At 50.7% G+C, this 17,500-nt stretch overlaps 1 protein-coding gene across 1 annotated transcript in view; it reads right to left on the bottom strand.

Moving 5' to 3' along the window:
- Positions 1-12,099, bottom strand: part of tg (thyroglobulin) — a gene marked incomplete at both ends in the record, with an annotated part of 14,816 nt that extends 2,717 nt beyond the window's left edge. The window contains 13 exon segments of the mRNA XM_034240271.1: positions 172-330; positions 718-862; positions 1,130-1,257; positions 1,556-1,741; positions 3,838-3,999; positions 4,140-4,251; positions 4,408-4,502; positions 6,425-6,502; positions 6,604-6,708; positions 6,973-7,203; positions 8,165-8,203; positions 11,108-11,342; positions 11,654-12,099. Of these exon segments, the coding sequence (XP_034096162.1) occupies positions 172-330; positions 718-862; positions 1,130-1,257; positions 1,556-1,741; positions 3,838-3,999; positions 4,140-4,251; positions 4,408-4,502; positions 6,425-6,502; positions 6,604-6,708; positions 6,973-7,203; positions 8,165-8,203; positions 11,108-11,342; positions 11,654-12,099 (2,121 nt within the window).
- Between the last annotated feature and the right edge of the window lie 5,401 nt (positions 12,100-17,500).

The raw sequence follows: 17,500 nt of genomic DNA, 5'->3' as shown, positions 1-17,500 counted from the left end.
GTCACATGACTTCACGTCACCACCGCTAAGCTAAAGGTGGCTAAGGTTGGGCTATAAAGGAACTACAGCACGGTCACATGACTTCACGTCACCACCGCTAAGCTAAAGGAGGCTAATGTTGACATAAATATGATATCTTCTGCAATAGGTTACCAAAATCAACAGACTTACCGCAGCCTTCACTGTCATTGGCCAGGCGGTAACCGTGGGAACAGCCGTAGCTCGGTGTTGTCATGGAAATCAGTTTTGGTTCTGATGTAAACATGGACCGGATATTACCCAGAAGCCGCTGAACGCCCTCCAGAAGCCTGGACTCGTTCAGAAACAGGCCTGATGAAAATAAAATAAAAAACCGTCAACATAAACATTTACATCCAGAACAACAAGGTAAGAAATTACACGAACAAAAACTATGATTTAAAACCTTTGTTTTGACTGAAAAGTATTTCGATGAAGGCTGGATCTGAAGTAGCTTTGCAACTATTCCTGCTTTCATTTGAATATAATTTAAGAAGCTTTGAGTTGTAAAGATATCTCCTAAATCCTGTGACACTCGAAGGCGGTTCTGAGTCCTACCTGAGAAGAATGTACCTGAGAAGAATGTACCTGAGCAGAATGTACCTGAGAAGAATGTACCTTACATCCCAGTGTTCTGTTTCGTACTATTTCCACCTTGATTCAGTGTTTTTGTGGATGGATTTCGGTGCACGTTCTTACCGGCGTGGTGCAGGTCGGGGAAGTCAGAGGTCGGGAGGTCAGAGAGGGTGGAGCTCCATCTGAAGGTCAACCTCATGGCGTCGTCTCCGACACACTGCAGACGCACCGAGGAGCCGTCACACAGAGACACCGAGGACAACGGGAGCTACACACACACACACACACACACACACACACACACACACACACACACACACACACACACACACACACACACATAATAACACACATATATTAGTGTGTGTGTGTGTTCAGAGCCAGGCTAGCTGTTCCCATCTGTTTCCAGTCATTATGCTAAGCTAAACTACCAGAAACCTGCAGGTCCGCTGCAAGTCTGACTACTTGTGTTGCAAAGTGCTTTCTAAATAAACTTGCCTTGCCTAACACCATGCTGGGCGTGTGTGTGTGTCACCTGTGCAGAGCAGAGCCCCCTGCTGGTCATCATGGTGAACAGCAGGGGTTTCAGACGGCTGATCTGAGAGCAGGACGACGACAAGAGCCAGAGCTGAGAGGAGGAGACTGAGAGGAGAGGCTGAGGGACTACACACACACACACACACACACACACACACACACACACACACACACACACACACACACACACACACACACACACACACACACACACACACACACACACACACACACACACACACACACACACACACACACACACGCACACGCACACACACACACACAGATTATTTGTATTTAGCAATAGTTTTGTTCCTGACATGTTTTGTAAAATTAAAATGTGTTGCGAAATTAAAATAAAGATATTGAGCTGAATCCACCATCTGACATTTATTTTGAAAATATCAGATATTGAAGCTTTTACTTTGACAGGCTCCGCTCAGAGGGGGGTCTCCGGTCCATCGCTGACCCTCGCTATCACACAGGAAGCTGCCGACAGGAAGTGAGTTCTGGTAACCACGGTGACAGACGAGGTCACAGCTCTGCCGACCCTCAGCTGCCGGGCGGCACAGCAGTGCACCATGGGTAATGGAGTTTGGACAGAGAGGACCTGGAGAGGAGAGCAACGACCAATCAGAAGCCTCCACCAGAGAAGACCTAATATCAACTAGAGAATGCAATTCCTGAAGAAATTGCTAGTGGGAATGCTTCATGCTGAAATGTACTGTGTAAGAAGAAAGTGAAGAATTTAGATTGAAATGATACATGAACACTGGGGGCTTGAATGTGTGATGAGAGAAGAAAATAAAGTAAAAAGGCTTGGAAAGCAGCAGAATATTTGAACTGCAAACTTTTGAACTAACTTAATTATCTGTCGCCATGGCAACGGCATTTGATGACACCCCATAATACGCTTAGATGCGTTGATGGCTGCATCGTTACCAAACCGGTGAAGTTTTGGGCCATTTGGAGCATTTTCACTGAAGTTATGAGAAAACCGTGGTTCAAGGCGAGCATTGTGTTGCCATGGCAACGACATTTGAAGAAATCTCAAAACTGTCCCGTAGATGTCTTCACGGCTGGACTGTTAGCACACATGTGAAGTTTGAGCACTTTTTGAACACTTTCATAGGAGTTATAGCGACATCATGTTTTATGGCGAGGGATGCGTTTCCATGGAAACGGCATATGGTGAGATCTCAGATTTGGCGTAGAGCTCTTGAGGCATGGACCAGTGATATACAAGTGAAGATTGGGGGACGATTGGACCGTGTCGATTGGACTTACAGCCACATCGTGTTTCATGTTGAGTGGTCTGTTGCTATGGCAACGTCATTTGATGACACCCCATAATACCCTTAGATGCATTGATGGCTGCATCGTTACCAAACCTGTGAAGTTCTGGGCTGTTTGGAGTATTTTCACTGAAGCTATGAGAAAACCGTGTTTCAAGGCGAGCATTGTGTTGCCATGGCAACGGCATTTGAAGAAATCTCCAAACTGTCCCGTAGATGTCTTCACGGCTGGACTGTTAGCACACTGCTACCTGGAGGCTGCTGCTCTGAGCACGTCAGCATCGTGTTCCATTACACAGGTGTTTATAGTTGAGCTAACGAGCTCTGTAGAGATCACAGGTTTCCATTGTTCTGAATGAGAGATGAACCTCTTACATGTGAACGTTTTGTGGAAGAACCGTAACAGATATCTGTGAAATTTCAAAACGTGAAGCATGTCAAGGAAGTTGAGTATCTGAAGTGTACTTTTTGTGTAGTTTTGGGTTAATAATGTGGCCTTTTTGGCAGTTTAACTAAAGGTGTGCGGCTGCTACCATGAGGAAATATCTGTCTGAAATTACAATGGGCTTCAATGGAGACATGATGAACGTTTTTGTCACTTCATGCCCTCAAGAGGCATTTTGTTGAATTATGTTGCTTAATTATTTAACATTTTTCAAGCTACGAGATGTTTTCCTACGTTTGTCATGAAAAGTTATGTCTCAGGAATGTAGGGTTTGGGAATTATGGCAGTTTAAAAAAAAATATGAAGGCACATTTAAAGATTTCTCACCCTCTAGCTGTGACATCACGCACTCTAGTTAATGTTAAAATGTGAAGAAAACCTCTAAAACAAGGTCTGAACAAATGTTAATATTTCTAAAAGTAAGAATCAGATTTTAAAGGTTGTTTTAAACGAATAATGTCAGAAAGATGTGTAACATTTTAAAGTTGGAATGAGGTTTCTGAGTGAAAGTATGAATGAACAGTTAGCAGTTGAAGTCGCATGAAGATTTGTTGAAGTCTGAAGATTTTCTCCATTGACTTCCATGTTAAAAATGTGATGCATTATGGGATGTATCTCTGGAATTATGAAAGTTATGAATGAGAAAAGTAAAAGCCATCGCTTCCCGACCGAGCTGAACGTTTTGATGTTTGAACGGAGTTTCTGCGATGTTCAATGCGGGAGGATTAGAGGGCCAAAATAAGTCGGTCCACAGTCAGATAGTGGAAATGTTGATAACAGCATTCCCACTAAATTAGGGACTGAGGACAGACATTCAAAATAAAGCTAATATTGATGGGATACTGAGAGGATTTTCAAAATAAACCTCACATTAATACTGAGGATCGGGAGGAGGTGGGTTTGTTTACACTCACGGAAACATGACTATGTTCGCAAGCACACACACACATCCACACACACACTCACGGTCACATGACGGCGTCCGCCCTGTCTGTCGAGAAGTTCGGGTCCCGCCCACTTCCTGTCCGTCCTCAGAGACACACCAACAGGAAGTGACATCACACTGCAACGGGATGAAGGATCCGTCGGGGCGACACTGAGAGCCCTGCAGCTCACACCAGCTGGGACCTGAACGCACCACACACACAGGTTCACCACAGCCTGAACACACTGAGTGTGTGTGTGTGTGTGTGTGTGTGTGTGTGTGTGTGTGTGTGTGTGTGTGTGTGTGTGTGTGTGTGTGTATGTGTGTGTTTGTGTCTGTGTACATGTCAGTTGTCCTGTGGCGCTCTGTGTTGCCGTCTGCAGCGTCTCCCCGGTCCGAGGGTTCACACACCATCCGTCAGCGCCTCCTTTCTGCAGCACGGAGAAACCACCGTCCTGAAACACACACACACACACATTAGTATAACTTTAGCACGTCACACGACCTGTCGACAGTCAAACATTGTTGATAGTAGATAATGTCAAGACAAAGCGTCTGTGTGTGTGTGTGTGTGTGTGTGTGTGTGTGTGTGTGTGTGTGTGATGTCTTACCTCCTCACAGGTTGGTTGGTAAGCTGAAGCTGAGGATCCTTTCATCCAACCAGAGAGCAGAGAGTGAGCCTGAGCCCTCTGACAGCGAGTCAGACCTGCAGCACACACACATACACACACACACACACACACACACACACACACACACACACACACACACACACACACACACACACACACACACACACATATTTAGGACATTGTAATGGCTGATAATACTGGCACACAAAAATAAATAAATAAAAGATTAATCCGTAATTGGTGCTCCTTCATGTATTTGTGGCAGGGGGACTGTTTGTGTGTGTGTGTGTGTGTGTGTGTGTGTGTGTGTGTGTGTTTGTGTGTGTGTTTGTATGTATGTGTGTGTGTGTGTGTGTGTATGTGTTGTTGAGATCTCCATATGAAGTGAATACTTAAAACGAAAGTTAATTATAAATCATATATGATCAATCATATTCTTGTATGAACCCATAATGAGAATGCTTCTTGATGGTTTTTGAGTATGCTTACAATTGTATTTGTTGCTTTTTGATAACTTTGCGTTTAAAAAGAGGGTGTTGAGAGTTTCATAGTATGTTGAATACTTAAAACGAAAGTTAGTTAAAATCAAATATAATCAATTATATTCTTGTATAACCCACAATGAACATGCTTCATATTTTAGGTTTTTCTATAGTTACAGTATAAACAAAACACCAGTGGTTTGATAAGTTGAGGGTAAGACCTATACTAATGATGTATGCCTACTCTCTGATAAGAGAGTAGGCCGTTTCTCCCTCTGCTCTCACAGCAGCTCACAGGGGGGGGGGGGGGGGGGGCTCCTGACTGAAGGAGAAACACATTGAGGCCTCAAAAAGGTGGTTATGTCATAGCCATAGAACATGTCTGTCCATGTCCTGTTTTCTACACAAACATGGGAAGGTGTGTCTTAGGCCATAGCCAATAGAAGATGTTGGTTGGGGATAGAGGAGGAGTTTGTTTTTTGGGGTTTCGATCCGGTTTTTTGAGCATAAAGAGACTGGTTTTTTGAGAGAGCGCGAGAGAGAGAGGGGTTTCCCCTGGTAGACTCTCTCCCGGTAGGCTTTGTTCTTCAGAGCTGGGTTAATAGCTCTCGGTAAGGTCCTCTCACACTTGGTAAATATCTCTCAAATGTCTTGGTTGTTGGCTGAGTGGAATGATTTGATGAGAGATGTGTTTGTGAATATTATAACCGCCACCTGTGAGGAATCTTCCTCCGAAACCTTGGCGGATAGGAATGTGTTTTTGAATGTTATACCCGCCGTCTGTCAGAAAAAAGGTATGAAACTGATGTGAATTGATTTGGTGAATGAAAAGTTGAATGCGCTTTTTATTGTCACCGGTCTTTTTATGAGGAAATGCCTCTAAATTCTATCGGGAGAATTTTTAAATGTCACAACTGAATTGGGCAGTTGAAATTAAACATTTTGGTAATAAATGTAAGACTGTGAATTAAAGTTTCACATTTGAACATGATCACAGCACCAGGTTTTTAGTATGATTATAATGTTGTAAAGAGAGAAGGTAAAAACCCTGTATTAGTTTGGACCTATTTTTCTTCAAATAAACTGATCCCACCTTTTGGACTGGGATAATTTAAAAGACACCTGTGCTCTCCTCTCCTGCGTCAAAGGTAAGACTGCACCCTGCCACACACACTTAGGTAGGAGCACACTCCATTTACTGATATCAAAATCCTTCGGGATCGCTTAAACAGATTCAGAGAGTCGTCTGAATTGAAACAGCAGTTAATTGAACCTGGTTCTTCGGGAAGTTAGTAGAGGTGAGATCTTGCTGACGTTGGTGGATCTGAGCCAAGCAGTAAACTTACATAGACTCAATAACTTCGGAAAGGTCAATTAGTAGGTCAGAGTAATTTACCGGAATAAATTATCAGGACTTCTCCGACTCTAAACAGTGTGTGTGTGTGTGTGTGTGTGTGTGTTTGTATGCGTGCGTGTGTGTGTGTGTGTGTGTGTGCACGTGTGTGTTTCCTCACATTTGGGCAGGTGGAGAGAGCGGCTGGTCAGAGAGTCGGCGATGTACTCTCCATCTTCATCAACACACCAACACTGACCTGCAAACACACACACGCAGTGATGGAGAGGCACTGAGTTATAGAGAGCATACACAGCAAGCATAGTGTAGTTTAAGAGTGTGTGTGTGTGTGTGTGAGACCTGTGCTGTGGTGGCACTGTGTGTGCAGCCAGTCTCCGTCAGAGTCACACTGAGGACTGAACAGCTGGTAGGAGCGACGGAGAGGAGGCAGCAGCATCTGGAGCGCTGAAACACAACGACACACTTCCTGTTTCTCTTCGGAGGAAACACAGCTCCGACATCTTGAAAGAACATCCACCACTTTCATCTGGTTTGCAACTTATCTAATATATCATATTCCATCTACTTGAATACAGACTCTTCTTGCACTATTTTAACTATTGTATCTGTGTTATTGTGTGGCTCTGTGGGCGGAGCCTGTGCACATGACAACAAAAGCCTTGAGTCCCTGACAGCGGAAAGTAAACAATCATTGAATGAACATCTCACTGGAGAAAGCAGCCAATCGCAGAGCGGCGTCGGATCGGCTCAGCAGCCTCTCAGAGACCAGCAGCTCCTCCTCTGATTGGCCGGTCTGCAGCTCCTCCGGGGTCAGCTGCAGGCCGTGGGCCAATAGGAAGCCATATCCCAGAGGCAGGTGGGAGGAGTTAGAGAGGGTGATGATGCTCTGCACTTCCTGTCTGAACGCCGTGACATCATCGAGCGCCCGAGAGCAGCGACCTGCGAAGTAGCATCGCTAACGGTTAGCATTCAGCGCAGTATTTTCAATATCATCACGTACATAAAATAACACGGTTATACAAGTTTATTAGCTGACATATTAAACGTTAACGGAGCAGATTCATTTAGAGAACAATCAAAACCAAAAACAAATTGTTCCGCCGGCAGTTTAAACGGCGGCTCTGTTGGGACACACGACGACCTGGCGCAGGACAAAGGGAGAGGTGAGTCAGGGCTCCGTGTGCACCGGGTGACAGCTTCTAAAAGCCGCAGGACAAAGGGAGAGGTGAGTCAGGGCTCCGTGTGCACCGGGTGACAGCTTCTAAAAGCCGCAGGACAAAGGGAGAGGTGAGTCAGGGCTCCGTGTGCACCGGGTGACAGCTTCTAAAAGCCGCAGGACAAAGGGAGAGGTGAGTCAGGGCTCCGTGTGCACCGGGTGACAGCTTCTAAAAGCCGCAGGACAAAGGGAGAGGTGAGTCAGGGCTCCGTGTGCACCGGGTGACAGCTTCTAAAAGCCGCAGGACAAAGGGAGAGGTGAGTCAGGGCTCCGTGTGCACCGGGTGACAGCTTCTAAAAGCCGCAGGACAAAGGGAGAGGTGAGTCAGGGCTCCGTGTGCACCGGGTGACAGCTTCTAAAAGCCGCAGGACAAAGGGAGAGGTGAGTCAGGGCTCCGTGTGCACCGGGTGACAGCTTCTAAAAGCCCTTCATGAGATGGAAAGGGTCTCGTTCTCCCCACACCACCTGCATGTCACCTGACTGAGGATCAGGGTGTGTCCTCCCCGGGTAACAGGAGCGCCCTCAAACCACAAGGCAGATGTTGTGATGCCAGAAAGAATATCTCTGTTCGTCAGAAACTGTGTACAAATCTAATTTAGGGGATTTCATTTTTTTAATATTGATAAGATTTCAAATAAATCCTATTTTTCTCTTTTGTTGTGTTGATGTTTGTTTGTGTCTGACCTTCAGAGGACGGAGGCTCCTGGGTCGCTCCCTCTGGACCTGAAACACAACAGAACACATCTGTAACTGCAGGAAGACACCGTGTGCAAAGTGAATATATGTTTACCCACGTTTTGGAATATTATCTTTATCTTAGTCAAAGAAAACAATACATATTTAGAAGTAATAAGAAACAAAGGGATAGAAATAAATATATGTATTTAAAAAAAATAAAATAGTACTTATAGTACAAAAGAATAAACAAAGATGAACTATTAGTACTTTGAGAGATTTTCAGGGAAAGACATGGAAACATAAACTTGTATCAATAACGCAGTGTGACACGAGTCAGCCATTACAGCTGTGGTTTCCTTCAGAGTGTCCTCCTTAGTCATACAGTATATAAAGGTCTTTAGACCCCACCACAGTCCCTTTAGACCCCCACCACAGTCCCTTTAGACCCCCACCACAGTCCCTTTAGACCCCCACCACAGTCTCTTTAGACACCCCACCACAGTCCCTTTAGACCCCCACCACGTCTCTTTAGACCCCCACCACAGTTCTCTTTAGGACCCCCACCACAGTCCCTTTAGACCCCCCACCACAGTCCTTTAGACCCCCCACCACCACAGTCCTTTAGACCCCCCACCACAGTCTCTTTAGACCCCCACACAGTCCCTTTAGACCCCCCCCACAGTCTCTTTAGACCCCCACCACAGTCCCTTAGACCCCCACCACAGTCTCTTTAGACCACCACCACAGTCTTTAGACCCCCACACACAGTCCCTTTAGACCCCCACCACAGTCTCTTTAGACCCCCACCACAGTCTCTTTAGACCCCCCAACACAGTCCCTTTAGACCCCCACCCACAGTCCCTTTAGACCCCCACCACAGTCTCTTTAGACCCCCACCACAGTCCCTTTAGACCCCCACCACAGTCCCTTTAGACCCCCACCACAGTCCCTTTAGACCCCCACCACAGTCCCTTTAGACCCCCACCACAGTCTCCTTTAGACCCCCACCACAGTCCCTTTAGACCCCCACCACAGTCCTCTTTAGACCCCCACCACAGTCCCTTAGACCCACCACAGTTCTTAGACCCCCACCCACAGTCCCTTTAGACCCCCACCACAGTCCCTTTAGACCCCCACCACAGTCCCTTTAGACCCCACCACAGTCCCTTTAGACCCCCACCACAGTCCCTTTAGACCCCCACCACAGTCCCTTTAGACCCCCACCACAGTCTCTTTAGACCCCCACCACAGTCCCTTTAGACCCCCACCACAGTCCCTTTAGACCCCCACCACAGTCCCTTTAGACCCCCCACCACAGTCCCTTTAGACCCCCAACCACAGTCTCTTTAGACCCCCACCACAGGCTCTTTAGACCCCCACCACAGTCTCTTTAGACCCCCACCACAGTCCCTTTAGACCCCCACCACAGTCCCTTTAGACCCCACCACAGTCTCTTTAGACCCCCACCACAGTCCCTTTAGACCCCCACCACAGTCCCTTAGACCCCCCACCACAGTCTCTTTAGACCCCCACCACAGTCCCTTTAGACCCCCCACCACAGTCTCTTTAGACCCCCACCACAGTCCCTTTAGACCCCCACCACAGTCCCTTTAGACCCCCACCACAGTCTCTTTAGACCCCCACCACAGTCCCTTTAGACCCCCACCACAGTCCCTTTAGACCCCCACCACAGTCTCTTTAGACCCCCACCACAGTCCCCTTTAGTCCCCCACCACAGTCCCTTTAGACCCCCACCACAGTCCCTTTAGACCCCCACCACAGTCCCTTTAGACCCCCACCACAGTCCCTTTAGACCCCCCACCACAGTCTCTTTAGACCCCCACCACAGTCCCTTTAGACCCCCACCACAGTCCCTTTAGACCCCCACCACAGTCCCTTTAGACCCCACCACGTCCCTTTAGGACCCCCACCACAGTCCCTTTAGACCCCCACCACAGTCCTCTTTAGACCCCCACCACAGTCCTCTTTAGACCCCCACCACCAGTCCCTTTAGACCCCCACCACAGTCTCTTTAGACCCCCAACCACAGTCCCTTTAGACCCCCCACCACAGTCTCAGTTAGAGCCCCCACCACAGTCTCTTTAGACCCCCACCACAGTCCCTTTAGGACCCCCACCACAGTCTCTTTAGACCCCCACCACAGTCCCTTTAGACCCCCACCACAGTCCCTTTAGACCCCCACCACAGTCTCTTTAGACCCCCCACCACAGTCCCTTTAGAACCCCCACCACAGTCCCTTTAGACCCCCCACCACAGTCTCTTTAGACCCCCACCACAGTCCCTTAAGACCCCCACCACAGTCCCTTTAGACCCCCACCACAGTCCCTTTAGACCCCCACCACAGTCCCTTAAGACCCCCACCACAGTCCCTTTAGACCCCCACCACAGTCCCTTTAGACCCCCACCACCCCCACCACAGTCCCTTTAGACCCCCACCACAGTCCCTTTAGACCCCCAGTCTCTTTAGACCCCCACCACAGTCCCTTTAGACCCCCAGTCCCTTTAGACCCCCACCACAGTCCCTTTAGACCCCCAGTCCCTTTAGACCCCCACCACAGTCCCTTTAGACCCCCCAGTCCCTTTAGACCCCCAGTCTCTTTAGACCCCCAGTCCCTTTAGACCCCCACTACAGTCCCTTTAGACCCCCAGTCCCTTTAGACCCCCACCACAGTCCCTTTAGACCCCCACCACAGTCCCTTTAGACCCCCAGTCCCTTTAGACCCCCACCACAGTCTCTTTAGACCCCCACCACAGTCCCTTTAGACCCCCAGTCCCTTTAGACCCCCACCACAGTCCCTTTAGAAATAATAAGTTTATAATAATAATATCTGAATAACATTAAAGATGTTTGAATACTATGGGGCTCTGCAGCTCTTTGCCGTAGCTTCTTCCTGACCAACACATTGTAGTTCTTTAGTGTGGTCTCACAGGTGACAGCGCCCCCTGCTGGTCCGGCACTGATGGCTCTCCCCCCCCCACACTGCAGCGGCACGAAGTCTCCACCGGGGGAGCAGCGCGGCACGGAGTCTCCACCGGGGGAGCAGCGCGGCAGGGAGTCTCCACCGGGGGAGCAGCGCGGCACGGAGTCTCCACCGGGGGAGCAGCGCGGCACGAAGCGGGCTGACGAGCCTCTGGAGCAGGAGCGCAGCACAGGAGACAACACCTGCATCAGGTAAACAATCACATGCAGGTAAACAATCACAAGCAGGTAAACAATCACAAGCAGGTAAACAATCACAAGCAGGTAAACAATCACAAGCAGGTAAACAATCACAAGCAGGTAAACAATCACAAGCAGGTAAACAATCACAAGCAGGTAAACAATCACAAGCAGGTAAACAATCACAAGCAGGTAAACAATCACATGCAGGTAAACAATCACATGCAGGTAAACAATCACAAGCAGGTAAACAATCACAAGCAGGTAAACAATCACATGCAGGTAAACAATCACATGCAGGTAAACAGTCTGACCTGCTGCAGGGAGGCCTCTGATTGGCTGCTGCTCCTCAGGACCTCCTGCAGGTTGGACAGGAAGTTGGGGTCCTTCAGAGCTCTGATGACGGTCTGGACTCTCCGCCGGTTCAGGGGGGAGAGTCCCTCCCCCACCACCACTCCTCCCACCCCCACGCCCCCACTGATGTTCTGCAGGAACCTCCCTCCAAAGAGGGTCTCCTGCAGGCGGGGGGGGGAGGAGAGGGAGAGAGCGCTCAGAGCCTCCCCCACCGAGGGGAAGACGCCCTGCAGAACCTCCCCCATCAGAGAGAGGAGGGAGGAGGGGTCCTCACCCCCCGTCTGGAGGGGGGGGAGGGGGAGGCAGGGGGGTGGCGGAGGCCTCATCGTGTGGGGGGGGGCCGGACCGGAGAACAGACGGGAGAAAACCAGACGACGCTGAGAGAGACAATCAGAGGGGGAAGGACCTGAGGGGGAGACAAGAGAGAGACAATCAGAGGGGGAGGACCTGAGGGGGAGACAAGAGAGAGACAATCAGAGGGGGGGGGACCTGAGGGGGAGACAAGAGAGAGACAATCAGAGGGGGAAGACCTGAGGGGGAGACAAGAGAGAGACAATCAGAGGGGGAAGACCTGAGGGGGAGACAAGAGAGAGACAATCAGAGGGGGGGGACCTGAGGGGGAGACAAGAGAGAGACAATCAGAGGGGGAAGACCTGAGGGGGAGACAAGAGAGAGACAATCAGAGGGGGGGGGACCTGAGGGGGAGACAAGAGAGAGACAATCAGAGGGGGAAGACCTGAGGGGGAGACAAGAGAGAGACAATCAGAGGGGGAGGACCTGAGAGGGAGACAAGAGAGAGACAATCAGAGGGGGGGGACCTGAGGGGGAGACAAGAGAGACACAATCAGAGGGGGAAGACCTGAGGGGGAGACAAGAAAGACACAATCAGAGGGGGGGGGACCTGAGGGGGAGACAAGAGAGACACAATCAGAGGGGGAAGGACCTGAGAGGGAGACAAGAGAGAGACAATCAGAGGGGGAAGACCTGAGGGGGAGACAAGAGAGAGACAATCAGAGGGGGAAGACCTGAGGGGGAGGGGAGAGAGACACAATCAGAGGGGGAAGGACCTGAGAGGGAGACAAGAGAGACACAATCAGAGGGGGAAGACCTGAGGGGGAGACAAGAGAGAGACAATCAGAGGGGGAAGACCTGAGAGGGAGACAAGAGAGAGACAATCAGAGGGGGAAGACCTGAGGGGGAGACAAGAGAGAGACAATCAGAGGGGGAAGACCTGATGGGGAGTGGAGAGAGACACAATCAGAGGGGGAAGGACCTGAGAGGGAGACAAGAGAGAGACAATCAGATGGGGGGGACCTGAGGGGGAGACAAGAGAGAGACAATCAGAGGGGGAGGACCTGAGAGGGAGACAAGAGAGACACAATCAGAGGGGGAAGACCTGAGGGGGAGACAAGAGAGACACAATCAGAGGGGGAAGGACCTGAGAGGGAGACAAGAGAGAGACAATCAGAGGGGGGGGACCTGAGGGGGAGACAAGAGAGAGACAATCAGAGGGGGAGGACCTGAGAGGGAGACAAGAGAGACACAATCAGAGGGGGAAGACCTGAGGGGGAGACAAGAGAGACACAATCAGAGGGGGAAGACCTGAGGGGGAGACAAGAGAGAGACAATCAGAGGGGGAAGACCTGAGGGGGAGACAAGAGAGACACAATCAGAGGGGGAAGACCTGAGGGGGAGACAAGAGAGACACAATCAGAGGGGGGGGACCTGAGGGGGAGACAAGAGAGAGACAATCAGAGGGGGAGGACCTGAGGGGGAGACAAGAGAGACACAATCAGAGGGGGAAGACCTGAGGGGGAGACAAGAGAGAGACAATCAGAGGGGGGGGACCTGAGGGGGAGACAAGAGAGAGACAATCAGAGGGGGAAGACCTGAGGGGGAGACAAGAGAGAGACAATCAGAGGGGGGGGGACCTGAGGGGGAGACAAGAGAGAGACAATCAGAGGGGGAAGACCTGAGGGGGAGACAAGAGAGACACAATCAGAGGGGGAAGACCTGAGGGGGAGACAAGAGAGACACAATCAGAGGGGGAAGACCTGAGGGGGAGACAAGAGAGAGACAATCAGAGGGGGAAGACCTGAGGGGGAGACAAGAGAGACACAATCAGAGGGGGAAGACCTGAGGGGGAGACAAGAGAGACACAATCAGAGGGGGGGGGACCTGAGGGGGAGACAAGAGAGAGACAATCAGAGGGGGAAGACCTGAGGGGGAGACAAGAGAGACACAATCAGAGGGGGAAGACCTGAGGGGGAGACAAGAGAGAGACAATCAGAGGGGGAGGACCTGAGGGGGAGACAAGAGAGAGACAATCAGAGGGGGAAGACCTGAGGGGGAGACAAGAGAGAGACAATCAGAGGGGGGGGGGACCTGAGGGGGAGACAAGAGAGAGACAATCAGAGGGGGAAGACCTGAGGGGGAGACAAGAGAGACACAATCAGAGGGGGGGGGAACCTGAGGGGGAGACAAGAGAGAGACAATCAGAGGGGGGGGACCTGAGGGGGAGACAAGAGAGACACAATCAGAGGGGGAAGACCTGAGGGGGAGACAAGAGAGAAGACAATCAGAGGGGGGGGACCTGAGGGGGAGACAAGAGAGAGACAATCAGAGGGGGAAGACCTGAGGGGGAGACAAGAGAGACACAATCAGAGGGGGAAGACCTGAGGGGGAGACAAGAGAGAGACAATCAGAGGGGGGGGACCTGAGGGGGAGACAAGAGAGACACAATCAGAGGGGGAAGACCTGAGGGGGAGACAAGAGAGAGACAATCAGAGGGGGAGGACCTGAGGGGGAGACAAGAGAGAGACAATCAGAGGGGGAAGACCTGAGGGGGAGACAAGAGAGAGACAATCAGAGGGGGGGGGACCTGAGGGGGAGACAAGAGAGAGACAATCAGAGGGGGAAGACCTGAGGGGGAGACAAGAGAGACACAATCAGAGGGGGAAGACCTGAGAGGGAGACAAGAGAGACACAATCAGAGGGGGAAGACCTGAGGGGGAGACAAGAGAGAGACAATCAGAGGGGGAAGACCTGAGGGGAGACAAGAGAGACACAATCAGAGGGGGAAGACCTGAGGGGGAGACAAGAGAGACACAATCAGAGGGGGGGGACCTGAGGGGGAGACAAGAGAGAGACAATCAGAGGGGGAAGACCTGAGGGGGAGACAAGAGAGAGACAATCAGAGGGGGAAGACCTGAGGGGGAGACAAGAGAGAGACAATCAGAGGGGGGGGGCCTGGGGGGGAGACAAGAGAGGGACAATCAGAAGGGGGAAGACCTGAGGGGGAGACAAGAGAGAGACAATCAGAGGGGGGGGACCTGAGGGGGAGACAAGAGAGAGACAATCAGAGGGGGAAGACCTGAGGGGGAGACAAGAGAGACACAATCAGAGGGGGGGGGACCTGAGGGGGAGACAAGAGAGAGACAATCAGAGGGGGAAGACCTGAGGGGGAGACAAGAGAGAGACAATCAGAGGGGGGGGACCTGAGGGGGAGACAAGAGAGACACAATCAGAGGGGGAAGACCTGAGGGGGAGACAAGAGAGAGACAATCAGAGGGGGGGGACCTGAGGGGGAGACAAGAGAGAGACAATCAGAGGGGGAAGACCTGAGGGGGAGACAAGAGAGACACAATCAGAGGGGGAAGACCTGAGGGGGAGACAAGAGAGAGACAATCAGAGGGGGGGGACCTGAGGGGGAGACAAGAGAGAGACAATCAGAGGGGGAAGGACCCTGAGGGGGAGACAAGAGAGACACAATCAGAGGGGGAAGACCTGAGGGGGAGACAAGAGGAGAGCAGACTAGAACGTGGTCATCATGAGTAAACATGAGTTGTGTTCCTCTATTGATAACGAGTGATTGACTCGCTGCAGGGCACCTCCCTCAGAGTAATCATCTAATAGTGATAATATTGATCTGAACCGGAGTGGTGGGTTGTTACTGGACTCCTGTGCTAGTCATGGATTGGCCATAACAAACACCTTGTTGGAACATAAGGATGCTCATAAGTGAACTTGATACCTAGGCAGAAGGTCCATGATCGATTTCGTTATCGTATCATCGGACCTGAGACTCTCGGGTAACGAGAGGGGCGGAGAACTGATCACCATCTGGTGGTGAGTTGGGTCGAGTGGCGGGGGAAGCCTCTGGACAGACCTCCTGGTGAGCACAAATGTGTAGTGCAGGTGAACTGGGAACGTCTGGAGGAGGCCCAAGTTCAGGAGGCCTTCAACTCACACCTCCGGCAGGGCTGTTCAGGCATCCCTGTGGAGGCTGGGGACATTGAACCGGAGTGGGCGGTGTTCAAAGCCTCTATTGCCGAAGCCGGGTGGGGAGCTCAAGGTCTTAGGTGCCTCAAGGGGCGGTAACCCTCGAACCTCCTGGTGGACACTGGTGGTCAGGGAAGCCGTCCGACTGAAGAAGGAGGCCTTCAGGGATTTGTTATCCCGGGGGACTCCCGAGGCAGTTGCAAGGTACCGACAGGCCAGAAGGGCAGCAGCCTCATCCGTGGCCGAGGCAAAGCAGCGGGTGTGGGAGAAGTTCGGACATGGAGAAGGACTTTCGGGCGGCACCAAAGTTGTTCTGGAAAACTGTTCCACACCTCAGGAGGGGGAAGCAGGGAACCATCCAAGCTGTGTACAGTGAGGATGGGACGTTGTTGACCTCAACTGATGGGTGTTAGGGTGCTGGAAGGAACACTTTGAGGAACTCCTGAACACTTCTTATATCTCCACCTAGGACCAGGTGGAGGGATTACATCTCTTCCCAGGACCAGGTGGAGGGATTATATCTCTACCCAGGACCAGGTGGAGGGATTATATCTCTACCTAGGACCAGGTGGAGGGATATATCTCTACCCAGGATCAGGTGGAGGGATTATATCTCTACCCAGGACCAGGTGGAGGGATTATATCTCTACCCAGGACCAGGTGGAGGGATTATATCTCTACCCAGGACCAGCTGGAGGGATTATATCTCTACCCAGGATCAGGTGGAGGGATTATATCTCTACCCAGGACCAGGTGGAGGGATTATATCTCTACCCAGGACCAGGTGGAGGGATTATATCTCTACCCAGGACCAGGTGGAGGGATTATATCTCTACCCAGGACCAGGTGGAGGGATTATATCTCTACCCAGGACCAGGTGGAGGGATTATATCTCTACCCAGGACCAGGGGGAGGGATTATATCTCTACATAAAACCAGGTGGAGGGATTATATCTCTACCCAGGACCAGGTGGAGGGATTATATCTCTACCCAGGACCAGGTGGAGGGATTATATCTCTACCCAGGACCAGGTGGAGGGATTATATCTCCACCCAGGACCAGGTGGAGGGATTATATCTCTACATAAAACCAGGTGGAGGGATTATATCTCTACATAAAACCAGGTGGAGGGATTATATCTCTACATAAAACCAGGTGGAGGGATTATATCTCCACCTAGGACCAGGTGGAGGGATTATATCTCTACATAAAACCAGGTGGAGGGATTATATCTCCACCTAGGACCAGGTGGAGGGATTATATCTCCACCCAGGACCAGGTGGAGGGATTATATCTCTACATAAAACCAGGTGGAGGGATTATATCTCTACATAAAACCAGGTGGAGGGATTATATCTCCACCTAGGACCAGGTGGAGGGATTATATCTCTACATAAAACCAGGTGGAGGGATTATATCTCTACATAAAACCAGGTGGAGGGATGATATCTCTTCTCTGGCCTGGGAGCTCCTTGAATCCCCCAGTCAGAGCTGGTTGATGAGGGCTGGGGGAAAGGGAAGTTTG

This window comes from Gymnodraco acuticeps, unplaced genomic scaffold (genome assembly GCF_902827175.1).
Source record: "Gymnodraco acuticeps unplaced genomic scaffold, fGymAcu1.1, whole genome shotgun sequence".
NCBI lineage: Eukaryota > Metazoa > Chordata > Actinopteri > Perciformes > Bathydraconidae > Gymnodraco > Gymnodraco acuticeps.
The sequence above is the reverse complement of the archived record's forward strand: the minus strand, read 5'-3'. Positions and strand labels throughout refer to the sequence as shown.